Source organism: Carassius auratus, chromosome 20 (genome assembly GCF_003368295.1).
Source record: "Carassius auratus strain Wakin chromosome 20, ASM336829v1, whole genome shotgun sequence".
In the NCBI taxonomy this organism is placed as follows: Eukaryota; Metazoa; Chordata; class Actinopteri; order Cypriniformes; family Cyprinidae; genus Carassius; species Carassius auratus.
Window position 1 is genome coordinate 15,787,990 of NC_039262.1, and position 26,382 is coordinate 15,814,371.

At 36.9% G+C, this 26,382-nt stretch overlaps 1 protein-coding gene across 3 annotated transcripts in view; it reads right to left on the reverse strand.

Annotated features, from left to right (window-relative positions):
- Positions 1-220: 220 nt before the first annotated feature.
- ppp1r13bb (protein phosphatase 1, regulatory subunit 13Bb) overlaps positions 221-26,382 on the reverse strand; it is a 50,915-nt gene continuing 24,753 nt past the window's right edge. For 2 of the 3 annotated variants that reach the window (XM_026291232.1, XM_026291234.1), the window contains 14 exons: positions 19,411-19,512; positions 15,268-15,442; positions 14,540-14,736; positions 14,107-14,271; positions 13,367-13,556; positions 11,728-11,877; positions 8,853-8,977; positions 8,295-8,775; positions 4,826-5,562; positions 3,552-3,689; positions 3,330-3,463; positions 3,059-3,225; positions 1,833-2,032; positions 221-1,495 (listed from right to left, as the gene is read on the reverse strand). In XM_026291232.1, the coding sequence (XP_026147017.1) occupies positions 1,454-1,495; positions 1,833-2,032; positions 3,059-3,225; positions 3,330-3,463; positions 3,552-3,689; positions 4,826-5,562; positions 8,295-8,775; positions 8,853-8,977; positions 11,728-11,877; positions 13,367-13,556; positions 14,107-14,271; positions 14,540-14,736; positions 15,268-15,442; positions 19,411-19,512 (3,003 nt within the window). In that variant the 3' untranslated portion in view covers positions 221-1,453. The remainder of the gene's footprint in view (positions 1,496-1,832; positions 2,033-3,058; positions 3,226-3,329; positions 3,464-3,551; positions 3,690-4,825; positions 5,563-8,294; positions 8,776-8,852; positions 8,978-11,727; positions 11,878-13,366; positions 13,557-14,106; positions 14,272-14,539; positions 14,737-15,267; positions 15,443-19,410; positions 19,513-26,382) is intronic. The other variant, XM_026291233.1, reaches the window with a different exon arrangement.

Consider the following 26,382-nt stretch of genomic DNA (forward strand, 5'->3'; position numbering starts at 1 on the left):
ATACTGTGCTTTGGTTTTAGCTAAAAAACTTTCTATCTGATGATCTTACCTCAATATATACTTTCCATCAACTGTCAATTGCTTCTTGCAACCAGATACGACTACAACGTTGGCTGTTTTAGGCCACTGAAAAAGCATAAAACTGGATTCTAAAATCGATTTCCAAAGCAAAAGCAGAGAGGGAGAGACTGAGCAATAAGCACAACACAAAGTGACACAATTTCTTGCTACGACTCATGTCTTTTTATTGTGTTGTCATGTATAGAACACAAGGTGCGAGTCACTGTATTTCACAGAAGCCCACACAGACAGTTTAATCAAACAGCATTGAGTCAAGCATGTCTCCTCTCCTGTCCTCATCAGTATTTACAAGGTTAAACTACACAATAAAGCTCTTCACTGCCTTAACGGCAGAATATAAAAATCATTTCACATGACTAAAAACTGGAGTGGAGTGGAATGGGCTGGTATAACATAAAGAAACATTTAAAAACAAAACAAGTTTAAAATAAATGTAAATGCAGAGAAAATGTTCAGCTTAATTCATCGGAGCTGTGACACTAGCCAAAGCGTCTACAGCCAACAAACTGAAAAAACGAACAGTGTAAGACACCGTAAGCTAAATAAATACTTACTGTTTTTTTTTTTTTTATATAAATGATGGTTATGATTGTTCATCTCAGTCTTTCTAACACTTTACACACTCTTATACTGTGAAAAACTCTTCTCAGCACTTCACACTTCTTTATGATGCTCACTGCAGTTGGAAAAAAAATAACACTCATACATAAATCCCTCACACAACACATCCACTCTCACTTATATGCACCTTTATGAATCATATATATGCCCATCAGTTTATGGGATTCCTCAGTCATCGATCAGAATAATCGCACACTATTTATATTTTGTTCTCTGCTCTCATATACTTCCAGTTTATACACTCGTTTTTTTGTAAATGAGCTATAAAATCACATACAAGTCCTTTGTTTTAAGCTTACATGACCTCAGCTCTCATTCATCCAGTTCAATTCCAAGTATACAGAATCTCTCTCTGACAAAGAGCACTGCCCGCCCTGGTCTTCTCAGCAAAGCATGATGGGTAAGGAACTACAAATAAAGAAAAGCTCTTGTCAAAGTGATTAATGCTTGATCCCCAAGGTGTGACGTACAGCTATAATACATATTACATGGATACAAGAGAGTATGTGAGGAGTGGAGTAGGAGATACGGAGGCCTGGAGGCTGAGCTGATGGGGGCAGACCGAGAAACCTGAGGCTGCTTGTTTGGCCTGGTGTTCGCTGTAGAGTGTGTTTGAGGAGTGCGGTTAATAGTGCCTCCTGGTTCAGGGTTTAGCAGCTTCACCCCTTCTGTGGTCCAAGTGGCACATAGAGGTGAAAGACGGAGGTTCAACACCTAGAGACATCAGTCCGGTCGGTCACCCACGAGACAGTTACGCCAGAGACCTCTGACATGGTTTTATTCTGGGGTAAAGCTACAGAGAATCAAATAATAAAAAATCATTAAAAAAACAAATTCAAGAAGGATTCATTAAATTAATCAAAAGTGTAAAATTCTTATATTGTTACAAAAGATTTCTATTTCAGATAAATGCTGTTCTTTTCAACTTCATAAAAAAAAAACTTTATGGTTTCCACTAAAATATTTAGCAGCACAAATGTTAATACGAAGAAATGTTTCTTGAGCAGCAAATAATCATATAAGAATAATTTCTGAAGGATTATGTGACAGTGAAAATAAAGTAATGGCTGTTGAACATTCAGGTTTGCATTAAAGGACTACTCTAAAGCTATATCCGTGTGTGCACCTACCCCTAATAGGTTCCGTGGCACATAGCCCTCTTTGTCATTGAGTTTACTCCACCACCAATCGGTCTCGGTATCGTCCTTCCTGCGCAGGACAGTAATGGCATCACCCTCCTGAAAGGAAAGCTCATCTGCGCTCTGAGCCTCATACTCCCACAGCGCGTACACAACTCCCTTATTCATCACTCCCAGCTTCTCCTGCACACCTATAAACACAGAGGAAAAGGACTTAATAAAGCAAGAAAAATCTCATTCAGTATGATATCACAGCATTAACATATGCACTACACAAAAAAACAATGACATCTAATTATATTGGTGAGAACGGAGTAATACTATTTATCAATTTACATTACTCTTTAAAAGAAAATGTCGGTCATTTTTTTTATATTTATAAAAGAATCTCACCATGTCTGTATTTATCAGATCAAAATAGTGTCACATTTTTGAAATATGAATATATTTTTAAATGGAATGTATTCCTGCGACGGTAAAGCTGAATTTTAAACTCCAGTCTTCAGTGTCACGTGCTCCTGCAGAAATCATTCTAATACAGTGATTTGATGCTCAATGAATTTCCTATGAGTGAAAAGAGCTTTGCTGCTTGATATTTATATAGAAAATCTGATACTTTTTTCCAGAACAGGAAGTTCAAAAGAACAGGATTTATTTGATATAGAAATCTTTTGTAAAATTGTCTCTAATGTCACTTTTTATAAATGTAATTGTGTCCTTGTTGAATAAAAGTATGTATTTCTTATATATACACTGACTCAAAACATTTGAGTGAATGGTAGTGAATGTGATATGTTAATGGGATTTCTGGAGAATTCTTACATTAATTATGCCTCAAAGCTGAACAATTGGCAAGTAGTGATGAAAAAAGAGGCTTTTTACATTTTTGAATCAGGTGATTTCAATTTCTAAGCGCTCTAAACTCTGTACTCTGAGGACATCTAGTGGTTAAAGCAGTGTAAATACAATGAGAACTTTCAATGACATTTATACAAAATAGATCTATAATATCAGTAAATATCAAAGTGAAGTTTATTTGTGTTTGCATTTTAGTTTCTTTTTTTGGTTTGACATTGTCATCTTATACAGAGATTTTCATAAACAGAGTTAAGTCTCTCAAACTTATGTAGAGTAACCAGCATTTATATTTAATCCTAAAAACATTAGATTCAACAGAGATCTCAATATGAGCCCCAGAGCGGTAAAGGCACTCTTACCATAGAGAAACTGTGAGCACTGTATGTAACCCTCCTCCATCTCCTCACATTTGTCTGCTGCCGTCTCCACATCACTGATAGTGGTGGCAAAGATGGCAGAACCAGACTCCACCAGCAGCTTACACAGGTGCACGCTGTTACAAGAGGCGGCACAATGCAAGGGCGTCCTACACACACAAACACACGTCAGTGGGTGTCTACTCAACACCTGTTAGTTTGAACAGACCGATCAAGCTCTTTCACACTGAGAGACCCATCAAAGTGTCCTCACCAGCCATCACTGTCAGCTGCATTCACATTAACACCAAAGTCCAGCAGGAACTTGACGATGTGGTGGTGCCCGGCACACACTGCGTTATGGAGGGGTGTGATGCCCTCATCATTAGGGGTGCTGGGATTGTCAACCTTTAAAATGAGAGGAATTCAATAAGAATTTGTTAATTAAACATGGGCAAAATGAAGCAGCGTGTAAAGTGTGTTCAACATGGCATACCTCATAGATAATCCTTTGGACAAGGTCAAACTCGCCCTCCAGTGAGGCATCCAGCAGCAGAGCGAGTGGGTTGAACTTCACTCTAAGGCCGTGACCCGTCCGCTCCGAGTCGGGTTTCTTTAGGTTTGTGCGTTTGCCCTGTTCAGGACATGGATCATTAGGCTTTGTTCACACAGCACAAAATCTGATTTGCTTTTCAAATCTGCTCTTTAGGACTGATCACATCCTCCACACTGTTGCAAGCAATATGATCTCAATGGTTTGTTCAGACACTGCTGTAGATATCTTGTGCATCTAACGTGTATCAACTTAACAAGGCCTTATTGTAAAACTTAATGGGGCTTTCTGATACAGCAAATGAGAGCAATGTCATTGTAAGAGGAGATGGAAACTAGAAAGGGAAATGTGAACATAAGTGATATTTCATATATTTATACTGAGGTCAAAATGAGTGTATTTAGACATAGACGTTGTAGCAAACTTATACCATGTTCAAAAGTGTGGGTTGATTTTTTTCATGTTTTTGAAAGAAAGCTTATGATAACCAAGACCATTTGATCAAAAACAGTAATGTGAATTATTACAATAAATTATTATTTAGTTAACCATGATACATTTTTTCAGGTTTTTTTGATAGAACATTTAAAAGAACAACATTTATTAAAAATAGAAATCTTTTGTAACATTATAAATGTATTTAGAGCCAATGTTCCTCAGCTTAATGCATCCTAGCTGAATAAAAGTATTATTTTCAATTACTGACCCCAAACTTTCGAACAGTAGTGTAGTATGTCTGTAACATTTGCATTGTTACCCAAATGATGCGGAAACAACTAGATGTGGCAAAAATAGGCAAAGTTAACAAAACATTTTTTAATTTGATCAGATACTTTCTCATTTGTAATTTGAAATGGGTTAGTAAATATTTAACTAATGGTTTTAAATGAAGTTTTTACACACAAAAAAGCGATTACAAATAACTGATGATGTAATTGAAGATTTGAGAGATAAGAAAGAGGTGACATTCTGATTTCTATTTTAAGTCACCAAATTTAAAAAGATAAATATACACACATACATATATAAAAATATATGAAATCTTTAGATTGAATAGTTAAATACCATCTTAAAAACAATATATTATTATGCAATAATAATGATTATTATATTTGCCAAAAGGCTAAAACTGCAGTGCAGAAAAGGAAAGGAGATCTAAATGGGTTTAGAACTAAAGACGGTTGAGTTTGTTTGAGGCTGTGTATCAGTAAACTGACCGTGGGCTGGGATGAGGGACAGGTGTCCGCTTCTTCAGGTGTGCTGGCCTCAGCTACAGGACTCGGCAAAATTGCTAATGTTTCTGCAGGATTATTGTTATTGTCTTCTGACGGTTCTGGTGCAGGAGGGTTCAGCGTCTCAGCTGCTTGCTCTGGGGGCTCATTATCGTTGGCATCAGCTTGCGGGACAACATCCTCAGCAACAGCGCCCTCCGAGGGTATGATGGGTGTTTCTGAAGGTTGATTCCCATTGTCTGCATCAAAGAGCATTTCACCTGTGGCCACGGAGGGCTGGTAGAATGGAGGCGCTCCTCCACTTCCACTCACACCATCCATTCCTCCTTCTATCCCTCCAGCCAGGGTGTTGAACCGCTGATAGAGAAGTTTCTGGATGTTGGGCCCATTGGGACCCTCTGGTTCTGTAATCGAGCTGCGTTTCTTAAGCGGTCGTGGAGCATTGGCCAGTTTCTTGCGCAAGGCCTCCAGCTCAGCATCGCTCTGGTAGCGCATAGGGGAGTGCACCATGGGTGTGAGTTTAGTGGGGCTGAGAGGTCGTGGGATGTGGTCCACATTGGGTGGGGGTGGCTCAGGAATACCCAACATTTGACCATCAAGGTCTAGCTCACCATCCAACATGTCTCCTCCTGGACCCTGTAGGGCAGGAAAGGCCCCAGAGCCTCCAAAAAGTAAGGGAGATGGGGGCGTAGAGCTGGGAGGCAGGACTGGCTTACCATATACTGGAGAGAAAAAGAAGAACAAAATAGTCTATTACACTGCACTCACAAATAAAACACACTTAAGAAATAAACCACTTCATTCACATATTGTAGTATACTCTATTGTATCTGTCTGTGCGGTTTTTGAATTATTTTTGCTACAAGGGCATTGTTGACCGCTGCAATGTTTCTAGCTGTTTTTTCTATTTTTCTGCTGTGAGTGGTGCATTTCTAAAGATGTTGTGTCAAGTTAAAATGCGCTGTGAGACACCAGCATTCTGCTCCATTCTGTCGCACTGCATCTAGCCTTTTTTTAAAAACACAAGATGGGTCCAAAATAAACATTGCCTGTGTAAAAACACTGATTTTTTTATTTTATTGTATTTCTGCATGAATAATACTTTCTTAGAATCCCAAGAGCGACCTTTTACTCTAGGCATATTACTTTATAGGTGCATGCAGAACCCTTTCTCTACTATAGTTTTCATGTGTTTATTTTAGTTTTTAATTTTAATTTCATACATTATTATAAACTGTTTTAAACACAATTATAACTGCCTTCATTTGTTATCTGCAGAGCTCTGTTTATGCTGAGGACTTTATCTGTTGAACTGCAGTTCTTTTCTTTCTTTTTTTCTTTCACAATCATATATCTATAATTACATAAATATAGAATTATATATTTTAAATAAATATTATATTAAAAAATAAAAATGTACTGTAAATTAATTTACAATTAAAGTAAAATAAAAAAATATATTTATATAACATTTATAATGTAAATTGTATCATTCATTTAAATGAATTATTTTTTAGATGAGGCAATATTTTAGATTAGGGAACACATATTCACTAATAACTATTAAATGTCAATTAAGTTAAACATTAAACTCCTAATTTACTGCTCATTAATAGTTGGTAACACAATTGTTAAGTTTAGTTTCAAAGTTTTTGTTGGGGCAGAATTAAAGTCTAGAATAAGGTCATACAGAATAAGGCATTAATATAAGCTTTATAATTATTTAAAAACAGCCAAGCATAAGCAACTAGTTAATAGTGAGAATTGGTCTTTAAAACAAAGTGTTATCTAATATTTTTACCAAGTACCAAGTTATAATTTAACATTTACAGGGTTTATACAGAGATTCTTAAAATGAATTTACTACCTTTTTACCACCTATTTTACTACCATCACAATATTTTTACTACCAACACGGCTTCCAACTACAACTGTAGCAGTGTTAAGTGTTAAGTAAAGTGACAAGTAAAGACATGAAATATCTTTCCAAAATTAATTAATAACATATTTAATCACAATTTAATGAGGCAATTATAACTTAATTTCAACACTGGAAGGGAGAGAAAGAGAACCAGAGAGAGCGAGAAAGAGAAAGTCAGGAGAGGTTCTGTAGGTGTATGTGAGTGTGCATGTGTGTTAGGGCAAGTGAGTGAGCTACATTCAAGTAAGAGGGAACTCTACCATAGGATTTGGTTTAATCAAGATATCACAACAGGCCTAGGTCCATAGGATTTACTCAATATGTCAAAGAGTAACAATTACATAAAAATTAGAAGACAGACTGGACCTTTAGAATGAACAGCTACACAATGTGTAATAATAAAGTGCAATTGTACACTATAATAACAGTATTTCATTAATAAACAAATAACTTCAACACTGGACATAAGCCAAGAACTGTCCAACACACAGAGAGAGAGAGAGAGAGAGAGAAAAGAGAGAAAACATCAAACAGAAAACACAAAGCCTCTCTTTGAAACGAATTTCATTTTGTATTAATTTTATCTTAATTTTAATCCATGTTTCATTATGTTTCATCATATCCATGTCTCACAGACCTAAATAAATTAGAAATATCCTATATCTATTATATACAGAAAGCTTGAAATTTCTACTTTTTAAACAGAACCATTCAAAACTAAATAAAAGTAGGCTATAGGCTAATCCGTAAGAAATGCATTTTTCTCCGGCGCGTTCACTACTGCGAAGATCGCGAGTCAGTGTCAACTTCATCTTTGCAGCTGACAAAGAAACACTTGTTTATTAATAAACAATTAAAATGTCATAATATTTTTTTTACAGCGTTTAGGTGCCGTTTATATGAACGCGTCACCACTACATGAGAGAGAGAGAGAGAGACACGCACACACGCAAGGTCTCTCCCTCTCTGCCGTGCGCTTGCTACAAGGTTTGCATGCAAGCTTTGGCTCACTCGCTCTAGATTCGCAGGAGATTTGAACTAATTTTCAGGCATCATAACATTACAAAAGGCAATTGTTATATTTTGTATCAAAATTTTGGTATGATGAACATTCACCCGCCAGTGTGGCGGATAGCCTTTTAAGATTTACTCACCAAGCGGAAAATCTAACCGCACTTGGCGCTTGGCGGGTGTTAATTTCGTACCCTGGCAGCGGGCCAATAAGCAGTTGGCCCGCGGGCCGTAGTTTGGACACCCATGATATAGACCCAGTTAGATGGGGCTTCAAAAACTCACTACCTCATCAGATGACGTTTACTACTTTTTACTGGCCTTAATTTGGCATAATTTAATTTACTACCTTTTACAACCCCGCATAAACCCTAATTTAAGATCTGTATCAATACCCAATCCTGATGTGATCTCCCTGAAACAAAAGACTGAAGGTTCTTTTAACTTCTTTTTAACTGAGCATATACTGTCAGGATAAGTAGAAATGTGAAGTTTAATATTAAATCATTTTCTGATATGTACCTGCTTTGACTGCGGGCTTGATGTTCAGAGGGTAGTTCTTGGGGGCTGCTTGTTGTAGGTACATATGATAGATGGAGCTTGAGTTCATAGTAGCTGGGCCTTTTCTGGGTGACTGCGGTCTGGAGCCCTTATCGGGGATGAACGGCCTTACTGCTACAGCCAGAGGAGGGTCTGGCCTCTCACTGGGGGGAAAAAAGGGTGGGCTGGGCTGGAAGGTGGGACTGGGGGGCACAGAAATGCGCTGCTGGATCTGCTGAGAGGAAGAGCCGGTGGGTGCAGGGGGAACGCGGGGCCAGGCCGGCTGCTGCAGTGGGTTGGTGGGTAGGCTGGGCACCGGTCTGAGAGGGACATCCTTGCGTCGGTCCAAAGAGCTGGTGGAACCAGAGTTGGCAGACGAGAGGGGATGGTTGATGGTATGGGCTCCGTAAGGGGGAGGCTGGGGCTTATTGAGAGGAGGAGCCAAGCCCATTTTACTGGAATCCTGAAATTAAAACATTAAAATCACATTTAATTTGTAAGACATCGACTTATTTGTGTTTGGTTTTAAGTTAGACGTACTTTATCTCCAGGAGTGCCTGCAGGTGATGCTGTTTTACTGATCGTGTCTGTTCCAGACTCCTTCCAGTCAGGTGCTTTGACTGATGTGTTGCTCTTGTTGAGGGTGGGCCAACCGGCATCATTCGCTGAAAATGGAAAGAAAGGAAGCATTGATACGAGATCAAACATGACCGAACCCCTAACAAGACCATTTACTAGTAGAACAATGACAAACTGGATTGCTAATATACTAGACATGACTTCTAAAGATGTCTAGGTATGTTCTTGAGTTAGGAGACAAAGTATAACAGTCTTGCATATGAAAAACAAGTTTGTCTGGAATTTGTCTCACATCTACAACAACAGCTCAAATTACTTCTATTTTTTTTTTTTTATATTCTAAGCTCAGTCAACTGCATGATTTCTTGACTTCAACAGAGCATAAAAAAGTCAGTTCAAATAAAACTCAAGCCAAACAAAGAGAAAAACTGATTAAAGTAAACTGACTGAGCCATCACTCTACAGACTTAACTTCTCTGTCTACTATGTGTGTGCATTTTGTGTTAAGACAACAAGTTAGCTCAATGTTAGAGAATGATGAAATGGAGCTAGTAATTTAGTGAGTTTAAATGTACAGAGGAAGAGGTAGAGAGCCCAGTGAACCTTATCAGGGTAGAGGAGTTTCTCATCCCAGCACACAGATTCACTCTCACTCATGAGACCTCACACAATCTACCTCATTACATTCTTACACACACAATCATATACACGCATGCTTCCAAAAGACAGGATCAGCAGCTTTTGACTCGTATTGAATTGCAGTAAAGAGCAAATACACAAGGGTGAATGTAATTGATCAAACAGAGGGATCTAGTACAGTGGGGAAAATATTTATTTGACCCCCTGCTGATTTTGTTAGTTTGCCTACTAAGAAAGGGCCTGTAATATTTATGGTAGGATTATTTTAATGGACAGACACAGAATACAAACCAAAAAAATCTAGAAAACACAATATATAAAAGGTTAGAAATTGATTTGCATTTCAGTGAGTGAAATAAGTATTTGATCCTCAAGCAAAACATGACTTAGTACTTGGTGCAGAAACCCTTTTTTCGTAGTTGGTCACCAGGTTTGCACACATCTCAGGAGGGATTTTGGTCCACTCGTCTTCACAGATCCTCTCTAAATCCTAAAGGTTTCTTGGCTTTTGTTTGGCAACTCAAAGTTTCAGGTCCCTCCACAGATTTTCTATAGGATTGACCTCCATGACCTTAATGTGATTCTTCCTGAGCCACTCCTTTGTTGTCTATGTTTTAGGTCTTTGTAATCCTTATCAATGACCCATCTTCAGTGTTCTGGCTGAGGAAAGGAGGTCCTCATCCCTCAATACAGTGAAGTCATCCTGTACCCTTTAGCAAAAAACAGCCCCAAAGCATAATGTTTCCACCTCTGTGCTTGACTGTAGGGATGGTGTTCTTGGGGTCAGAGTCAGCATTTCTCTCCCTCCAAACACGTCGAGTGGAGTTAATGCCAGAGAGCTCAATTTTGGTCTCATCTGACCACAGCACATTCTCCCAAGCCTTCTCTGAATCATTCAGATGTTCTTTGGCAAACTTTAAACGGGCCTGTACATGTGCCTTCTTGAGCAGACCTCACAGGTACTGAAGAATTTCAGTCCATAGTGGCACAGTGTGTTAACAGTGTTTTGCTTGGTGACTGTCGTCCCGACTTTAGATCTTAAGTGCACATCTACAATCTTGTCTCTGACATCCTTTGACAGCTCTTTGGTCTTGCCCAGGTGGTGGGAGAGGTTGGAATGGAAGATACAGATTGTGTCTTATACTGTACACCTAACCAGCTGAAATCTTGCTGGTTGTTAGAGGATACAATGCTTCTTTCAATCACTGAAATTCAAATACATATCTAACCTTTATATAATGTGTTTTTTCTGGATTTTTTGGTTGATATTCTGTGTCTATCCGTTAAAATAAACCTACCATAAAATTACAGATCCTTAATTTCTTTGTGAGTGGGCAAACTTACAAAATCAGCAGGGGATCAAATAAATATTTCCAACACTGTATAAGGCTCCACTGCTCATGAAAAACATATAATTTTGACTTCTGCCTTAAGCCATGTTTTGTCTGGAAAACTGACACTGTGCAATTTAAAAAAAGTGGATAGGAACTTTAACAGAATTACTCCAACTGCTCAGTTAAAGTTAATTAAATAACCTCTGTAAGAGTCCCACAACTAATTTCCATTTCAGAAACAAGCTGCTTTTTTGAATATTAAATCAACTATTGAAAACTGAAAAACATGGCATGGTTTCCACAAAAAAGTGGTATAATTATTTTTTAATAATAATTATAATAATAATGTTTCTTAGTGCCAAATCAGCATATAAGAATTATTTCTAAAGAATCATGTGAAACTGAAAACTTTAAATATATAACAGTTTTTATGTTGTAATATTAACAATATTACTGGTTTTGTTGATTAAATAAATGCAGCATGGTAATGAGCAAAAAAAAAAAAAATCTTGCCAACCCAAATTTCTGAACGGTACTGCATATTATCCACATAACAATAGAGTAAAATAAAAAAATGAACTTTTTCATTCAAATGAAAAAAACAAACAAACATGAATTTCAAAATGTCTTAGTATTTGGATTGCTTTAATGACAGCAGCAATCCAGCTGCATGAACTTTACAATTTTGTGTTAAACCTGATAATCATGTTCTCCAGCATGATTTGAGATGATCGAAGGAGCATATTGAACTCCAATGGGTGACAGTAACAAGCCACACTAAGACTGCTTTGATCCTTCTCAATACACTGATTAAGGTTCATAGGCGGTTCCTCCTGCCCTCTATCAGACACCTTCCCACTCACGAGAGGCGCCGTCCGACCCTGCCGCAGAGCCGGTGACTGGGGGTGGAGCCCCAGGGCCTGGGCGGGGCTCTGAAGGGGGTGGAGCAATCGGGTCCACTATGATGTCTAAATCAGATACCTTCCAGGGGCCGGGAGGCTTTCTCACTCCATCTAATCCCCCCACAAATCCCACAACATCAAAGTACAGGGACAGGAAAGAGAAAAGAGATACACACACATACACGTATGCACAGCACAGAGCAGAAACAACACAAGAGGTTAGAAGTGAAGAAAATGAGAAATCAACTTCATAAACAAACAGCAGTTGAAGAGAAGGAACTCACGCAGGAAGTGATAGGATACATGCTGTGGTCTTTAAGAGAAGTACCAAACCACTTTATTTACATTTATGTATTCAGCAGATGCTTTTTTCCTATGTGACTTTCTTTCTAGGTATATATTTAATTAGATTATGCATTCCTTGGGAATATAGTCCATGACCCTGGAGTTGTTAGCAAAATTCTCTGCTGTTTGAGCAATAGAAATGCTGTAGCACTCAACAGAACATCATTGTAGGAGCTAGTCTCAGTCTTATTAAGCCCAAATTATACTTTGGTTTTAACTCAAACACTAGTTAGCATGCATGACGTAAATTTGATCATCAGCATAGTATGTATGTGCATACACTCTTTTTTAGTTGGTCCACAAGGTGGCAACACTAGCAATGGCCATTGTTTCAGTCAAAACAGAAATGAAAGAGTCAGTACAACAACAAACTATTTAAGACTACAACAACAGATGCCCGTGTTGATGAACGCTTGTCTGAAGGAGCAAAGAGAGACCTGCAATTTTAGTACAAAGACATTTATTCAGTCATAACTCCTTGAGAGAAACGGGGCAGACAAAGTACCTATGTTCATATAAGGATACTAAACGCAGTATATGCCGTTCAGATTTACGCAGACATTAAGTGTTTATGTCAAAACTTAAGTAAACTTTGGGCTTTAGACATGCTTTCAAACTGAATACTGCCAGTCCATCACAAAATTACTGACATGAGACTAGTGGATGGATTATTTTTGTATTTATATATATATATATATATATATATATATATATATATATATATATATATATATATATATATATATATATATATATATAGATCATCAGATCCTTCAAAACGTTTTTTTTTTTGTTTGAGGCAAGCTATGGCAAGCATAACTATTGCTTTATAAGTTGTGTCTGTCAAATAACTGGTGCTTGTTACTTTTGGGTGATCAAACGCTCTAAGATCATTGCAGCATTATCTGAATACACTTCATTGCTTGCTGGTCTATTAACAATTAATTGAACAAACATCAAGTGAGAAAAAAAAAAAGTGGTTGTTTACTTTAAATGGCTAAGTGAGCATTATTGGCAGAAATCAGCTGACTTGGCTGATAAGTCTGGATGTGCAAGACTAAATGTAGACCTAAATAAAGACTGATCAAAGCAGCGATATTTGCAAATAAAGTGTTACTATACTGCAGATTTTGTATGATGACTCACAATGTAGGATTGAAATACATAGGCAAAGAGTGTACCATTTATTTGGTACAATCTCATTCCAAATAAATGTATGACGTTATCATGTAGACATCAGTGTTTATGGACTGACCTGATTTGGAGCGGGCATGGTTGGGTGGGGTGTTAACACCCAGTGACTGAGGTTTGAGAGGTTCAGGGGGCACTACATAACCCTCCTGCCTGCCTGGCATCGGGACTTGGATGTAAGGTCCCACAGCAGCCACACGGCCGGTGTTTCCGGGAGCCGGCTGGGGAGAGGGAGGACCATTTACTCTGTTCAGCTACAGGAAGTGGGGAAAGGAAAAATGGGAAAAAATTAAACAAATGGAAAAAAGGAAATTAGCTTATCTGAAATGTAAAATCTTTCCGAAGCTCCAGGTTTGGTCTCCAGATGTCTGGTTTCTGAACAAGATTCTAAGCAAATTAACCCTTTAACTGCCTGCTCAACCAAATGGTTGATTTGTCACTTTATGGTAAACGTAGAAAAGCTAAGCTAATGTTTTCAGATAATCCTTTTTGCTGTCAGAATGTACTATTTGCTGATAAATATAACTTTCTGATCATTATATATATAGTTCATATTTTCTGATTTCCATAGTATGTGTATGAATTCCGATAATTTTGCCATAAAGTGACATATCAACCATTTGGTAGAGGCCGATATTTTAAAAATTATGGGACGTGTTGAAAAAAAATACATTGAGTGTGGTATCTAATGACATAAGGAGATAAGAAATGCAAACAAAAAAAATTTCAAATGCTTTTTTCTTGGTGGGGCAGTTAAAGGGTTACTAGGAAGCGTGAATGAGTGATCCAATCTCTTGGCCTTACTGGAAGGTTTTCTTTTTGACGTGCATCAGCTTTTCTCTTGTAAAGTCGATCTCTGAGCTCATTGATACGCTTGTCCATCAGTGTCACCTCCATGTTTCTCTTATTCAACAGCTCTTTCTGCTGCTGAAGTTTACTATTCTGCTCCTGATTCAGCTTATTGCGTATCTGATTGGGAAAAAAACAGCAAAGTAATGACCAGTATTATAATTGATAGAAATGACAGGCACATAGTAGTAACACAGACATACACAGAATAATAAATGACCATTTATACATTTCACTCCCTATTTGCAGAAAACTTTGTTGCAAAAAAAAAGAAAAGAAAATGCATTATTAAAAGTGGTCTAGGTTCTTTGAATATTTTATGGTGAAAAATCACCACAACAAATCTCTTGAATGAAATTAAACTCTTGATTTGAGTGTGTGGTCATACCTGCAGCTCCTGGTACAGTTTGCGGAGCTCCAGGGCAGCGGTGCCGGTGACCTGACCCCCGAGGGTCTGCAGGCCATTTAGTTTGCCTTTCCTCAGATCCTCCAGCTGCTGGCTGAGCTGATCCACCCTCAAGACGGCTGCCTGCAGCTCTGCCTGCTTGTCCTGGAACAGCCCGCTGATGTGCTCGATCTCTGCGGCTAACAGACCACAGCTGAGTTACACACATGTACACTTGCATGCAAACACAGGCATACATGAGCCGACATACTTTCTCCATTACTATGGGGTTACTATTTAATGTTCAATAAATATGCAATGTGTGACTGCACATGTTGTACAGGAGCTCTTGCATAATGCAAAACTAGCAGGCTAAACAGATATATTCTATACAGTAAAACTGACTTTTATTGTCTTCATTTGTCAACAACATAATATAGCCTAAATGCTGGCACAACATGAATAAACAACCCAGCTGTGGGTTAAAACTAAAAAAAAAAGTAGAAAATCTATACCATACAGCAATAAAAGACTCATCCCATCCCATCTGGAGCTGTGTATGTGGGAGAATTTGGCATTATGCGAGATCATTACAATTCACAAACTAGCAAAGACCTAATCCTGACCCTACATGTGATTGCAGTTGCAATTGGAAGCTTAGTGCTCTCTCACATGCAGAAGCTAACATGAAGCAATCTGTCAGTCAGTTGTCAAGCAAGTACTGCACATACACAGGTTGCCATTGATGACTTTGCTGTAGTCCACTTGGCCCCTCATGGCACGGATCTTCTTGAGTTTGGCTTCCTGACTCTCCACCCTCTCCTTTAACCGCTGTAGTTTCTCGGTCTCAGACACCGCCTGCTGTTGCCGTCTTTCCTGCTGCTTCAAATAGCGCAACCGTTGCTCCTATGGGCAGAATACATACAGAACATGAGCAAACAAAAAAGATCAGTGGAAAATGTAAATAAAACATTGCCAGGGACATTTAAACAATCTATAGTATCTCTTTATTTTACACCTCCGTGATGTTTTCTTCATTAAATGCAAAAACGACGTTTCCATTACACATTTTTCCTTTGTTAGTATTTATGATATGTTGATTGTGTCACTTGGGTAGATGTGTTGTGTGTGGTTAAGTAATTTTTGTCATAAGGTTGATGCCATTGGACTTTCTACAGGGATGCAAACTCATCGTGAGTGAAAAAGGCGACAAAGACCCGCAACCACGCCAACACCTCTGACTGGCCATTGCTTTCAACTGAAATGCCTGTGATTGGCTACAATACTCAATGCTGCAAAAACGCATAAATAAACTTGTGGTTTTGTAATTCGAAACCAGAGCATGCAAAAACACACAGGACTGTTTAAAAGTGGTTGACTACAAGTACTGGTACTAATGGTACTGTAAAAAGACCCTACACCCACTACCGCCAAAAACACTTTCTCATTGGATCTACACAAATCTTATAGGTGACATATATGGATCTCAGAATGGTGAGTTTTCACTGATAAGTGAGGAGTTTGCATCTTTGCATCTTATTGGGCTTACATATAAAGAGCCTGTAAGGTCAGTGCCATTAGTTGAGCACAGCTTGTTTAAGCCCGGGGCATCAGCAGTTCCCTAACTGAGTAAAGTGCATTCAGGACCACATGATACGATCCTGTCTTTTTGTCGAAATACAGCACAAGATAGACAACCTAGTGATTTACTGTCAATGTCAAGCATGGAGACATTTGCTACAAAGAGCAACAGTAGTCCTTCAGGAAAAGATGCTGCTTACAACGCTGACTTAAGTGAAACTAAGTGAAAATAATAGCAATTAGGCTTTTTTTGTTTTGTTTGAATCATTAAAAAAAAAAAAAAGGCATCTTCAGGGAACACAAACAGATGCAGTGAAATGGAAACAGTGTCTCAGAGTGAGTGAGAAAACTAAAAATAGCACATGGTGGACTTTCAATGACTGGAGGCTCAGAGTCATCACAGCACATCGACTCACAGCAATATTAATCCAAACAGCTCTGAGATCTGCGTTCTCATTGGGGCTGATCCCAGAACAGTCTGTAAGTGTGACTAGTTCTAGATTCCACACGTTGTTTTTTGTTGAATGAAGAAACAAAGCAATTTAGTGCTAGAATGGAGGGAAAATGCCTGCCACGGCATACAAAGCATGTCAGAGTAGTCTGCTACATAATTGCCATTTTTTGGTTCAGCTTCCCACCTCAGCCTGTGGTTGGCATAACTAACGCCCCTATAATGGTCAGAACAACCTGCTGTAATGACCTATAAATGGCACTGAGGAAAACAAAGATGAGGTCAGTAACTTAAAACATCTAATAACACTGCACAATGATATAAACAAAGTTAGAGGTTTACCCAACAAGCAGCTGTTTTGAATAATTACAGGGATACTTAACCCATTAATACACTTTGTTTTTTCTCAGAAAAAATGACCTAATTAGTTATTTGCATATCACAAATATGAACAAACATTTCACTTTTAAAATATATTTAAGTGTAACAAAAACGGTTAATAAACAGAACTGCTTGCGTCTTGCGGAAGAACATCGTAGCCGGAACTACTTCTCTCTGTTTATGTCTATGAAGAATCACAAAGGTACTGGGTTACTCCGCCGAGGTACCCCCGAAGCAATCTAAAATAGTCCGAATATAAACACTTATTATAGGTGCACCCTAGTGATTCAGGACAAGCTAAAAACACGGTTTGGAAAATGGATTCATGGTGTACTCGCTTATTATATACATTTTTCTACATTTTGAACACAAACAAAGTTACGGACCACAGCTCTGATTGGTTGTTTCTTAACGGGAGCGATATATTTCTGCAAATGGCAAAAGGACCACTGGGAGGAGCCAGAGGAGCTTGATTATTTATTATTACCTGGACGGAAGACCTCCTGGGAAAAACTAGGTTGCTGTTTGAGGAGGTGTTAGTGAGGCCAGCAGGAGGTGCTCACCCTGTGGTCTGTGTGGGTTCTAATGCCCCAGTGTCTAACTACACTGTAAAAAAGCACCGTCTTTTGGATGAGACGTTTAACTGTGTTTTGATTTCTTTAATTGTTCGGTCAATTTACATTAGGCTTCATTAGTTAACATGAGTTAATTCATTAGTTAACAAATTGCCAATTAAAAAATCTTCTAAACATTTATTAATATTAGATAATTCCGATATTTAATAACACATTCTTAAAATCAAAAGTTGCAGCTGTGTTATGAGCTGACATGAACTAAGAGTATATATATATATATATATATATATATATATATATATATATATATATATATATATATATAAAAAGGATTAGTAACTTCTGTTACAAATGTAGGTATTGCTCATTGTGAATGCTGATCCATTAACTAAGGTTAACTAATGAGACTTTATTGTAAAGGGATACCTATTAGTTTTTATAATTATTTTTGACTTTAATATGTATAACATTTTTAATTTATCCAATACATTTGTTGTGTATAGCTTTATTTTAGGCCTATTTAAATGTTCAGTTATTTTTGTTTTGAAAAAAAATCATTAAACCTGTTATACTGTATTATGATAACACTTTTTTTTTTTTTTCTTGCAACTAAAATTTCAATATCATGATAATATCTTATATCATGATAAAAGCATTAGCAATTAATCACAACATGAAAATTTGTTATCGGCATATCCCTAGAATGAATAGTGGAAGACCCTCTGGCAATTTTAGTTGCCTGCTGGCTCAAATTAATAAAAGTAGGTTTACGCTTCACCCTTTAATGGTTACGGACTTAAACCATTTTTTAAGTGAAAAGAATTAATAATTACATTCTATCTGAAAAATAACACCAACACATACATATATATATATATATAGTACTCAAGCACCTTTCCCAAAGATATAACCCTACTATTTACCTGCTAGCTATTCTGACATCACACAAGTGAAGCATGGTTCTAGAGAGGACAAATTTACAGTAGATTGATAATGATTTGCCAATTTCTGGTAAAAGCAACCATGTAATCAAAATAAATGATCACTATGCTTAAAGGCTAAATAAATTATGCTGAACATCCACAATACCCAAAATAGAAACATACAATGTCAATGTATTAACACCAATGTTTGATTTGATAACAACCGGAGAAAATATTCATATCTATAGTTGGAGTCAAACTTTCTAAGCAAAAAATATTAATTGCATTATGCTAAAAACACAACTGACAAAAGAGTGGGCTACAAAAGCCTGAAACCACTAGTGAAAATGATTTCACATTTTCTAACAGTAATAACAGTAAATAATAAATAAAGTTATACATTAACTGACAATTGATTTACAACCTAGACTCTTACATACTACACTATATCTGAAAAATAAAAATAAAGTGTACAATGATCCTAACGTTCACCTCCTAACACTAAATAATAAAGTTATACATTAACTGACAATTGATTTACAACATAGACTCTCACATACTACACACTATCTGAAAAATAACACCCAAAGTGTACAATGATCCTAACGTTCACCTCCTAGCTACTTGTGCATTTCACAACTGCCAGTTCAGTTCTATCTAGGACAAATGCAGACCAATAAACAATGAAAAAACTCAAAATGATTTGCCAATTACTGGTAAATCCCACAATACAGTCAAAACAAAGTCAATCTGCTTAAGGGCTATACAAAAATATAAAAAGCATAAAAGCATTCAAATCAAAATAGCAACCATGCCATATCAACGACAGTAAGTAAATGAATGTCACTGTTTAATTCAACTGCAAATTCTAACTGAAAGAAATATTTGCATCTAGTCCCCACACAGATGAAAACAATGATCTATAAAAAGATGCCCATCAAAGGACACATCTGAGCATGTTACCTTAGCGACAAGCATCTGTTGCTGGGCCTCAATTTGCTGCTGCTGACGAGTGGCCATCTCCTGCAGCTCTGAAAGAGTGAGCTCCACGCGAGGGTTTCCCACCTACACAGAGAGAGAGAGAGAGAGAGAGAGCGAGGGAGAGCGAGAGAGCGCGAGAGAGAGAGGAGGGGCAGTCAGGACAATAACAAAGTATATGCACACAAACAAGGATTCAAAGATGACTGGTTTAATTCCACAGCCATAAATGACACAGAAGACTGTGAGAAACAGACACAAGCATGTATCTGCAGGGTTCATTGTAGTGAGAGCTGGGTGTGAAATGACCTGTGGCCAAGTAAACACTCAGAGCTTAATTATAGCAGGAGTGCTAATGTTAGTGTAGACCTGCTAAGCTCATCATGAAGAGGAATAAGGTCTAAAACAGGCCTGTGTCGGAGATGCATCCCAGAATCCCACTCTGTCACTCTGCATTCTGGAAGATAAGAGCAAGTTGTCCTTTACCGCAGCTGTCGCCAGAGTGTCACCATGGCAGCTGAGCAGAACTGCCGTGTAGCAAAGATTAAAGGAAACAAAATACTCAGATAGCAACTGCCGTGATAGACTGGCATTTAGAGCAATCAAGCAGTACTGAGGATGATTCAACGCGGCACGGTACATGATGTGAACATGGAATATAAAACATAGTTATGAAATAAAATGAAGGCATTTAGAATGGCTCAGTCAAATCTGAAGCAGAACACCATTTAAAACCTGGTTCATGCTGTGCAAAAGTTCCCATGAAATTCAAATCTTCTATTGTCTGTGGCAATATAGCAATTCTTCCATTTCCTAAAAAGCCGGCAGTCTGTTTTGTTTCTGGGCTATCCTAAGCAAAAGCCATACAAGTGCACTCACACACGGTTTAAGGTTGAAGCTGGGTCAGTCATTAAGGTCATCTGTATGGACTAGGAGAAATCAGGCACATAAGTTGGAGTCAAATAAGTTCATCAATTTTGCCAGTGTTAACTACAACATGTCAAAATTAAACATCTTCTGGTATTTAATTAGCAACCCAGAAACTTAAATATTTCAAGTTTTAGAATTCCACATTTTCAAAATAATTTAAATGCCAATAATTTATTTTCAACTGAAAAAAAACAACAACAAACACTATGCACTACTTTTCAGAAGTTTAGGGTTCTGTAATTTTTTTTGATATTTTCTTATGCTCACCACGGCTGAATTTATTCGATCAAAAATACAAAACAGTGAGATTGTGATTTTTTGTTTTTCTATGTAAATTATTCCTGTAATGCAAAGCTGAATTATCAGTAATATGACTCTAGTCTCTATTGTCACATGATCCTTCAGATATCATTCTAATATTCTGATTTGGTCATTTTTTTCTTTACATTTACATTACATTACATTTATTCATTTAGCAGACACTTTTATCCAAATCGACTTACAGATGAAGACAGTGGAAGCAATCAAAAACAACAAAAAGAGCAATGATATATAAGTGCTATAACAAGTCTCAGTTAGGTTAACACAGTACACGTAGCATGGGATTTTAACTAATATAATAAATAAAAAGAAAACAGATAGAATAAAAAATAAAAGAATTGAGCAAGCTAGTTATAGGTCTTTACACACACACATACATATACAATTGCATAATAAATGAAAAGAAAATAAAATACAAAAAGAAGAAAGGTAGTTAGATTTTTTTAAAGAATAGAATTAGAATAGTGAGTGTTAAAGTTAGAGGTTCTTTAACAACATTAACAGTTGCGCTGCCTAATATTTTTGTTGGAAACCATGCTAGATTTTTTTTCTGGATTCTTTGATGAACAAAGTTCAACAGAAGAGCAGCTTTTCTGACAAAGATTGCCACCCACATCAATGCATCATGGAACAGAATTCAATGGCAATCTATCAGCATTAACATTAACATGCATGAGCGCACAGCATGAGAAAGATACTGTTGTGATGTTTGTGGACGTGGTATTGCCAGGTCACCTACAGCCAATGGCTAAATCTATTATTATCCAAGTTAATCCCATGATCTATTTCCATAATTCATGGGTAGTATTTTTTCCACAATGATGTGATGGTGGAAAACATGTAATTGTAATTATCTCTAATTATCTCATAGTCAATGCTCATGTCTCACAATTTCTTTTTTTCTTTTTTTTTTTTTTTTCTTTTTTGTTGTTGATCTCTATGCTTTAAAAATCACTACATGTGAAAATTGCCTCCTAAATCACCCATGTTTTTACAGTCCAATATAATTACAAAATCTATTAAGATAAGAGTGGTTTTAGCTACTGGAGGTTAGAAAAATAAGGTGTACACAGAGTAATATGTGACATCATAGAAAACAGTTTTCTTTGTCAAGCTCACCTGCTTTTTTGTACAAAAAAAAACATGTTACTACATAATAGAACTAACAGCATGTACAAACAACAGAAATTATTATATTAATAACAATACCAATAATAATATAACATTTGAAAGAAATTAACGCTTTTTTTCAGCAAGGACGTAAATGTTTCAAAATAGACAATAAAGACATTTATAATGTTACAATTAATAAAAAATAAAAAATAAAAACTTTTGAACTTTGTATTCATTGAAGAATCCTGATGAAATTACAATGTTTGCATAAAAATATAAGATAATATAAGTTCAACTGTTTTCAACATTGATAACATTAAATGTTTCAGATTTCTGAAGGACTAAAGATCGTGTGACAGAAGACTAAAATATGTTGAAAATTCAGCTTTGCTACTAGAGGTATAAATTACATTTTAATGTATTAATTAAATAGAAAACTTTTTAAAAAAGTCATTTTAAATTGTAATATTTTATAATAATATTGTTTTTATTCTTTTGACCAAATAAAAATGCTTACATATAAACAAAAAAACATTTGAATGGTAGAAAATATATTTGCATTTGCCTAATTACTTTGCCACATTTACCTTTGGCTTTCTAATTACATGTGTGTAATCTCATAAGCAAGTGAGTCAAGTGAAAAAAAAAAATTACCAGTCAAACAACAATCAAATAGAGCTGAAGAGGTCGCTTGAAGTGTAATACAAGTCCAAAGAGATTGTGCTTGTGCTCTGTCGATACAAAACTGTCCCTTCAATTCAATTAATTATTAGCGACTGCTGAGGAAAAAAAAGTGGCCTTTGCCTGGAGCAGAAAGACCAATCAGGTCTGGATCAAATCAACTGTCATTTCAAATCAGGGTGAGGGATTGAACTTTTTCTCCACTACCATGGCTTTTCTTGAGACTAAAACAGGCTATATATATCAGATAGACCAAACAACATTACAAACGCCGGTTACGCCTATTAGCTCAAATGTGTATGAAGACACCAGTTTAGAAACAACATTTCAGTAAATGATCAACTTTGAAACAACTTTGTAAGACCAACACTTACCTGTTTTTTTTAGTTCAGCTTTCCTCAGCACAAAATACTCAAGGCTTGATCAATAACGATTTGTGTGCAGTTCCCATAAGCACAAGCTCCATGGCAGATCTCCAAATTTCATTAAAGTCAAAATGACTTGACTCAGTTTGCTAGGGAATGATTCATGGCTTAAAGGCCAGTTGTGTCAGGCTCTGTTTACCCACACAGGCAACTCTGTATGGACACATCACATGGGTTGTAAAGAGCCCATCTCCATGGCAATGTGGCACAAGGAGCAACATACAACAGACTGATCTGATTATCCATTTCTGAGGTGGTTCTGCGGAGGAAAAAAACTCCTCGGTCTCTTCTGATATTCTGTGGAGAATACCCTTCAGTCGGACTGCATGGCATGATCTTGCCTGCTCTCACACTTTTGTATCCTTTTTTACCAAGCACGGTTGTACAAATATGGCCGTGGATCTCTAGGGAAGGTGTAAGAGATCATTCAACTGTGGGAGAAACTCAATGCTTGTTAAAACAATAATCAGCCCTATGAGGTCAAATAAAGAAGAAATATTCAGGACTTTTTTTCAAAAGGAATTGAAAATTGTATTTTCAATTGCATTTTCCAAATGTGGGCGCATAAACTGTGACATAATCCAAATGCAATTGCAAAGCTTCCATTACTGTTAGCATTTTCGCATTCCAAATGAAAAAGCAAAGTCAATTTGCAACTGTATTTCCCATGTCTTACGAGTTATGAGCCTGTCATATTTAAAGGGGTCATATGATGCTGCTAAAAAGAACATTTTATGGTGTATTTTGTGAAATGTCTTTGTAGTTAAAGGTTCAAAAAACACATTATTTTCTACATACTGTACATTATGGTTTCTCATCTATGCCCCTCCTTCTGAAACGCGTAGATTTTTACAAGGCTCATCAGTCTGAAAAGCGAGGTGTGCTCTAATTGGCCAGCTATCCAGTGCATTATGATTGGCCCAATACCTCAAGTGTGTGACAGAAATGTTATCCCCCTTTAAGGGTTAGTTCATCCAAAAATTAAAATTATGTCATTAACAACTCACCCTCATGTCGTTCCAAACCCGTAAGACCTCCTTTCATCTTCTGAACACAGTTTAAGATATTTTAAATTTAGTCCAAGAGCTTTCTGTCCCTCCATTGAAAATTTATGTAAAACGTCCAGAGCGACAAGACAAACACAAAACCCATTATAAACATGATGTAAACATGATTTCTAGTCGTGTCCTCTTTTGGAAGGCCAAACAAAGTAGTTATGCTTTCTCAACGAAACAGAGTCACACACCGTGGCCTTGAGTGGGCGGAGGCCGTGGCCTAGAGAAATGGAGGCCAGCTTGAGTGAGCACAGGTGGGCTGACTTGAGAATGGCAAGGCCAGTGGATTCTAGAAAGAGCGTCCGTTGGGCTTGTGGCAACCACATGTGATGACGGGGGGAGACATTTAAATTGCCTATAAAATGCGCGCTTGTTTTTTTACTTCTGCTTTCGAGATTCTTGATCACACGTACGCTACAGCACTCAGCAGTACTACTTTTAAAAGATTAGATGTTTGTCAGTGGTGCTCAGGATCTGCAAATCATTCACCATCATTCTATTAGTCTATTAGTTTTTTTTAATGCCACGCAAGTCTACAGTGTACTTCTGTTGTCTTTGACAGCTTTTATGTGCATTATTGGTCACTACCGAAAAGCACTTTATTCAGTAGAGGACAAAGGAAGCAGGTCAGTGGGTAATAACTTGGACTCTAGGGCCATGTACTATAGATATTGTGCTACAGACCTTCCAGAGGCTTCAAATCTGGAGTGATGGAAGCCTGGGACAATCCTATTTCCTAAAAAGCCAATTTAGAGATTTTGTGAACCACATACCAGACTCTCCAAAAGATGGCTGCCTAAATACATCAGCAATCCTGAAAGTAGAGCCTGACCGATATGGGTTTTTTGGGGCTGATGCCGATACCGATAAAAGGAAGTAAATAAAGACTGATACCGATGTAAGCTATATTATAGGACAGTATAGTCAATAGTTTGGGCACACTTCCCATTCGTGTGTTAAAACTTTTGACTGGTACTGTATTTAGAATACAATATATAGTCTACATAAACAGAATATATATATATATATATATATATATATATATATATATATATATATATATATATATATATATATATATATACGCACACATTTTTTGTAATGATTTTGAACTGAAATGTGGTGCTCAAACACTTATAATGATGGGACAAACATAAGCCTATGTAGTGGAGGCCGGGTATTAAACAATCTAACAATACACCTTTATTATTCAAAATGAGTCTGACATCAATGTACTTAAGACTAAACTTCACTTATTATAAATAAATTGATCACAAATAGAACAAAAAATATAGAACTTGAATTAAGAAATTAAACAAGGTAACTGTGTAGGGCAAGCAAGCTACTGCCAAACCAACAGGGTTTATGCAGGAAGCACAGCTTTTCCAAATGTAAACTTATAAAATGAATAAATAATAATAAATAATATTTTTTTCACAAACTTTGTGTTTTGTATTTTCTGGCAATCAAATGAACATGCAGAACATTCGTATTTAAATCGTCTTCAAAATTAAAAAAATAAATTGCGGGACAAACTCTGGCATTAAATACTGCATCTCTGCAGGGCAGTGTTTCTCAATCAAAGCTGCTTAGGATGCAATGTTACATTTTACCAAAGAACATTAATCAAAGCTGGCTGGTGAAATATCAGATAAAAGTTAATCTCATCTTTTGACAGAAATATGATTTTGATGATATGATGCACAACCAAGGAGTTTTATAACAAGTCAAGCGATTTAAGTATCCATCCTTCATCACTTCACAGACTGCACCCACATGGACAGCATGTTCAGCTGTGACTCTTGGCATGGAGGAAGCAAACACATAATCCGCTTTCCACATTAAGAATTAGACCGGCACACATTTATCGGCACTGGACTGAAAGCTGTACAAATCTTAAGAGAGGATGTAAAAGACATTAAATCAATGTTATGATAAGCTATACTTTAGAACAGGGGTTCCCAAACTTTTCCATTCGACGACTCAAAATATTTGAGATAAAAAAAACTATTTAATATTACAATTATTTTAAGCCTAATCTTAGAAATTATTTAAGAAAAATAATTTTATTTTAGAGTACAACTGTAAAATTTCACTACTAATATTTAAGTTTTAATTTCTTTGTTTTCAGACGTTAAAATATGAAAAATCTATAAAAAGTGAAACTGCACTTTGCAGTGAACTGTAATCTGCGCTGCAAATGTTGTTAAACTCATCACGGGGGTTCAGCATAGAAAATGCATTCATGGTCCTTCTGTGTGTGTAGGGGAGAGTGGAAAAGCATAAGAAAAGAAAGAAAAGAAAGTGACGTTACATTCAGCCAAGTATGGTGACCCATAGGTAAAAATAGGTAAAAATAATAAACAGATGTGGTGTACCAGCATAACAACAACAATAACACGCTACATGTTTCTTTTCCCCTCATTTTTTCC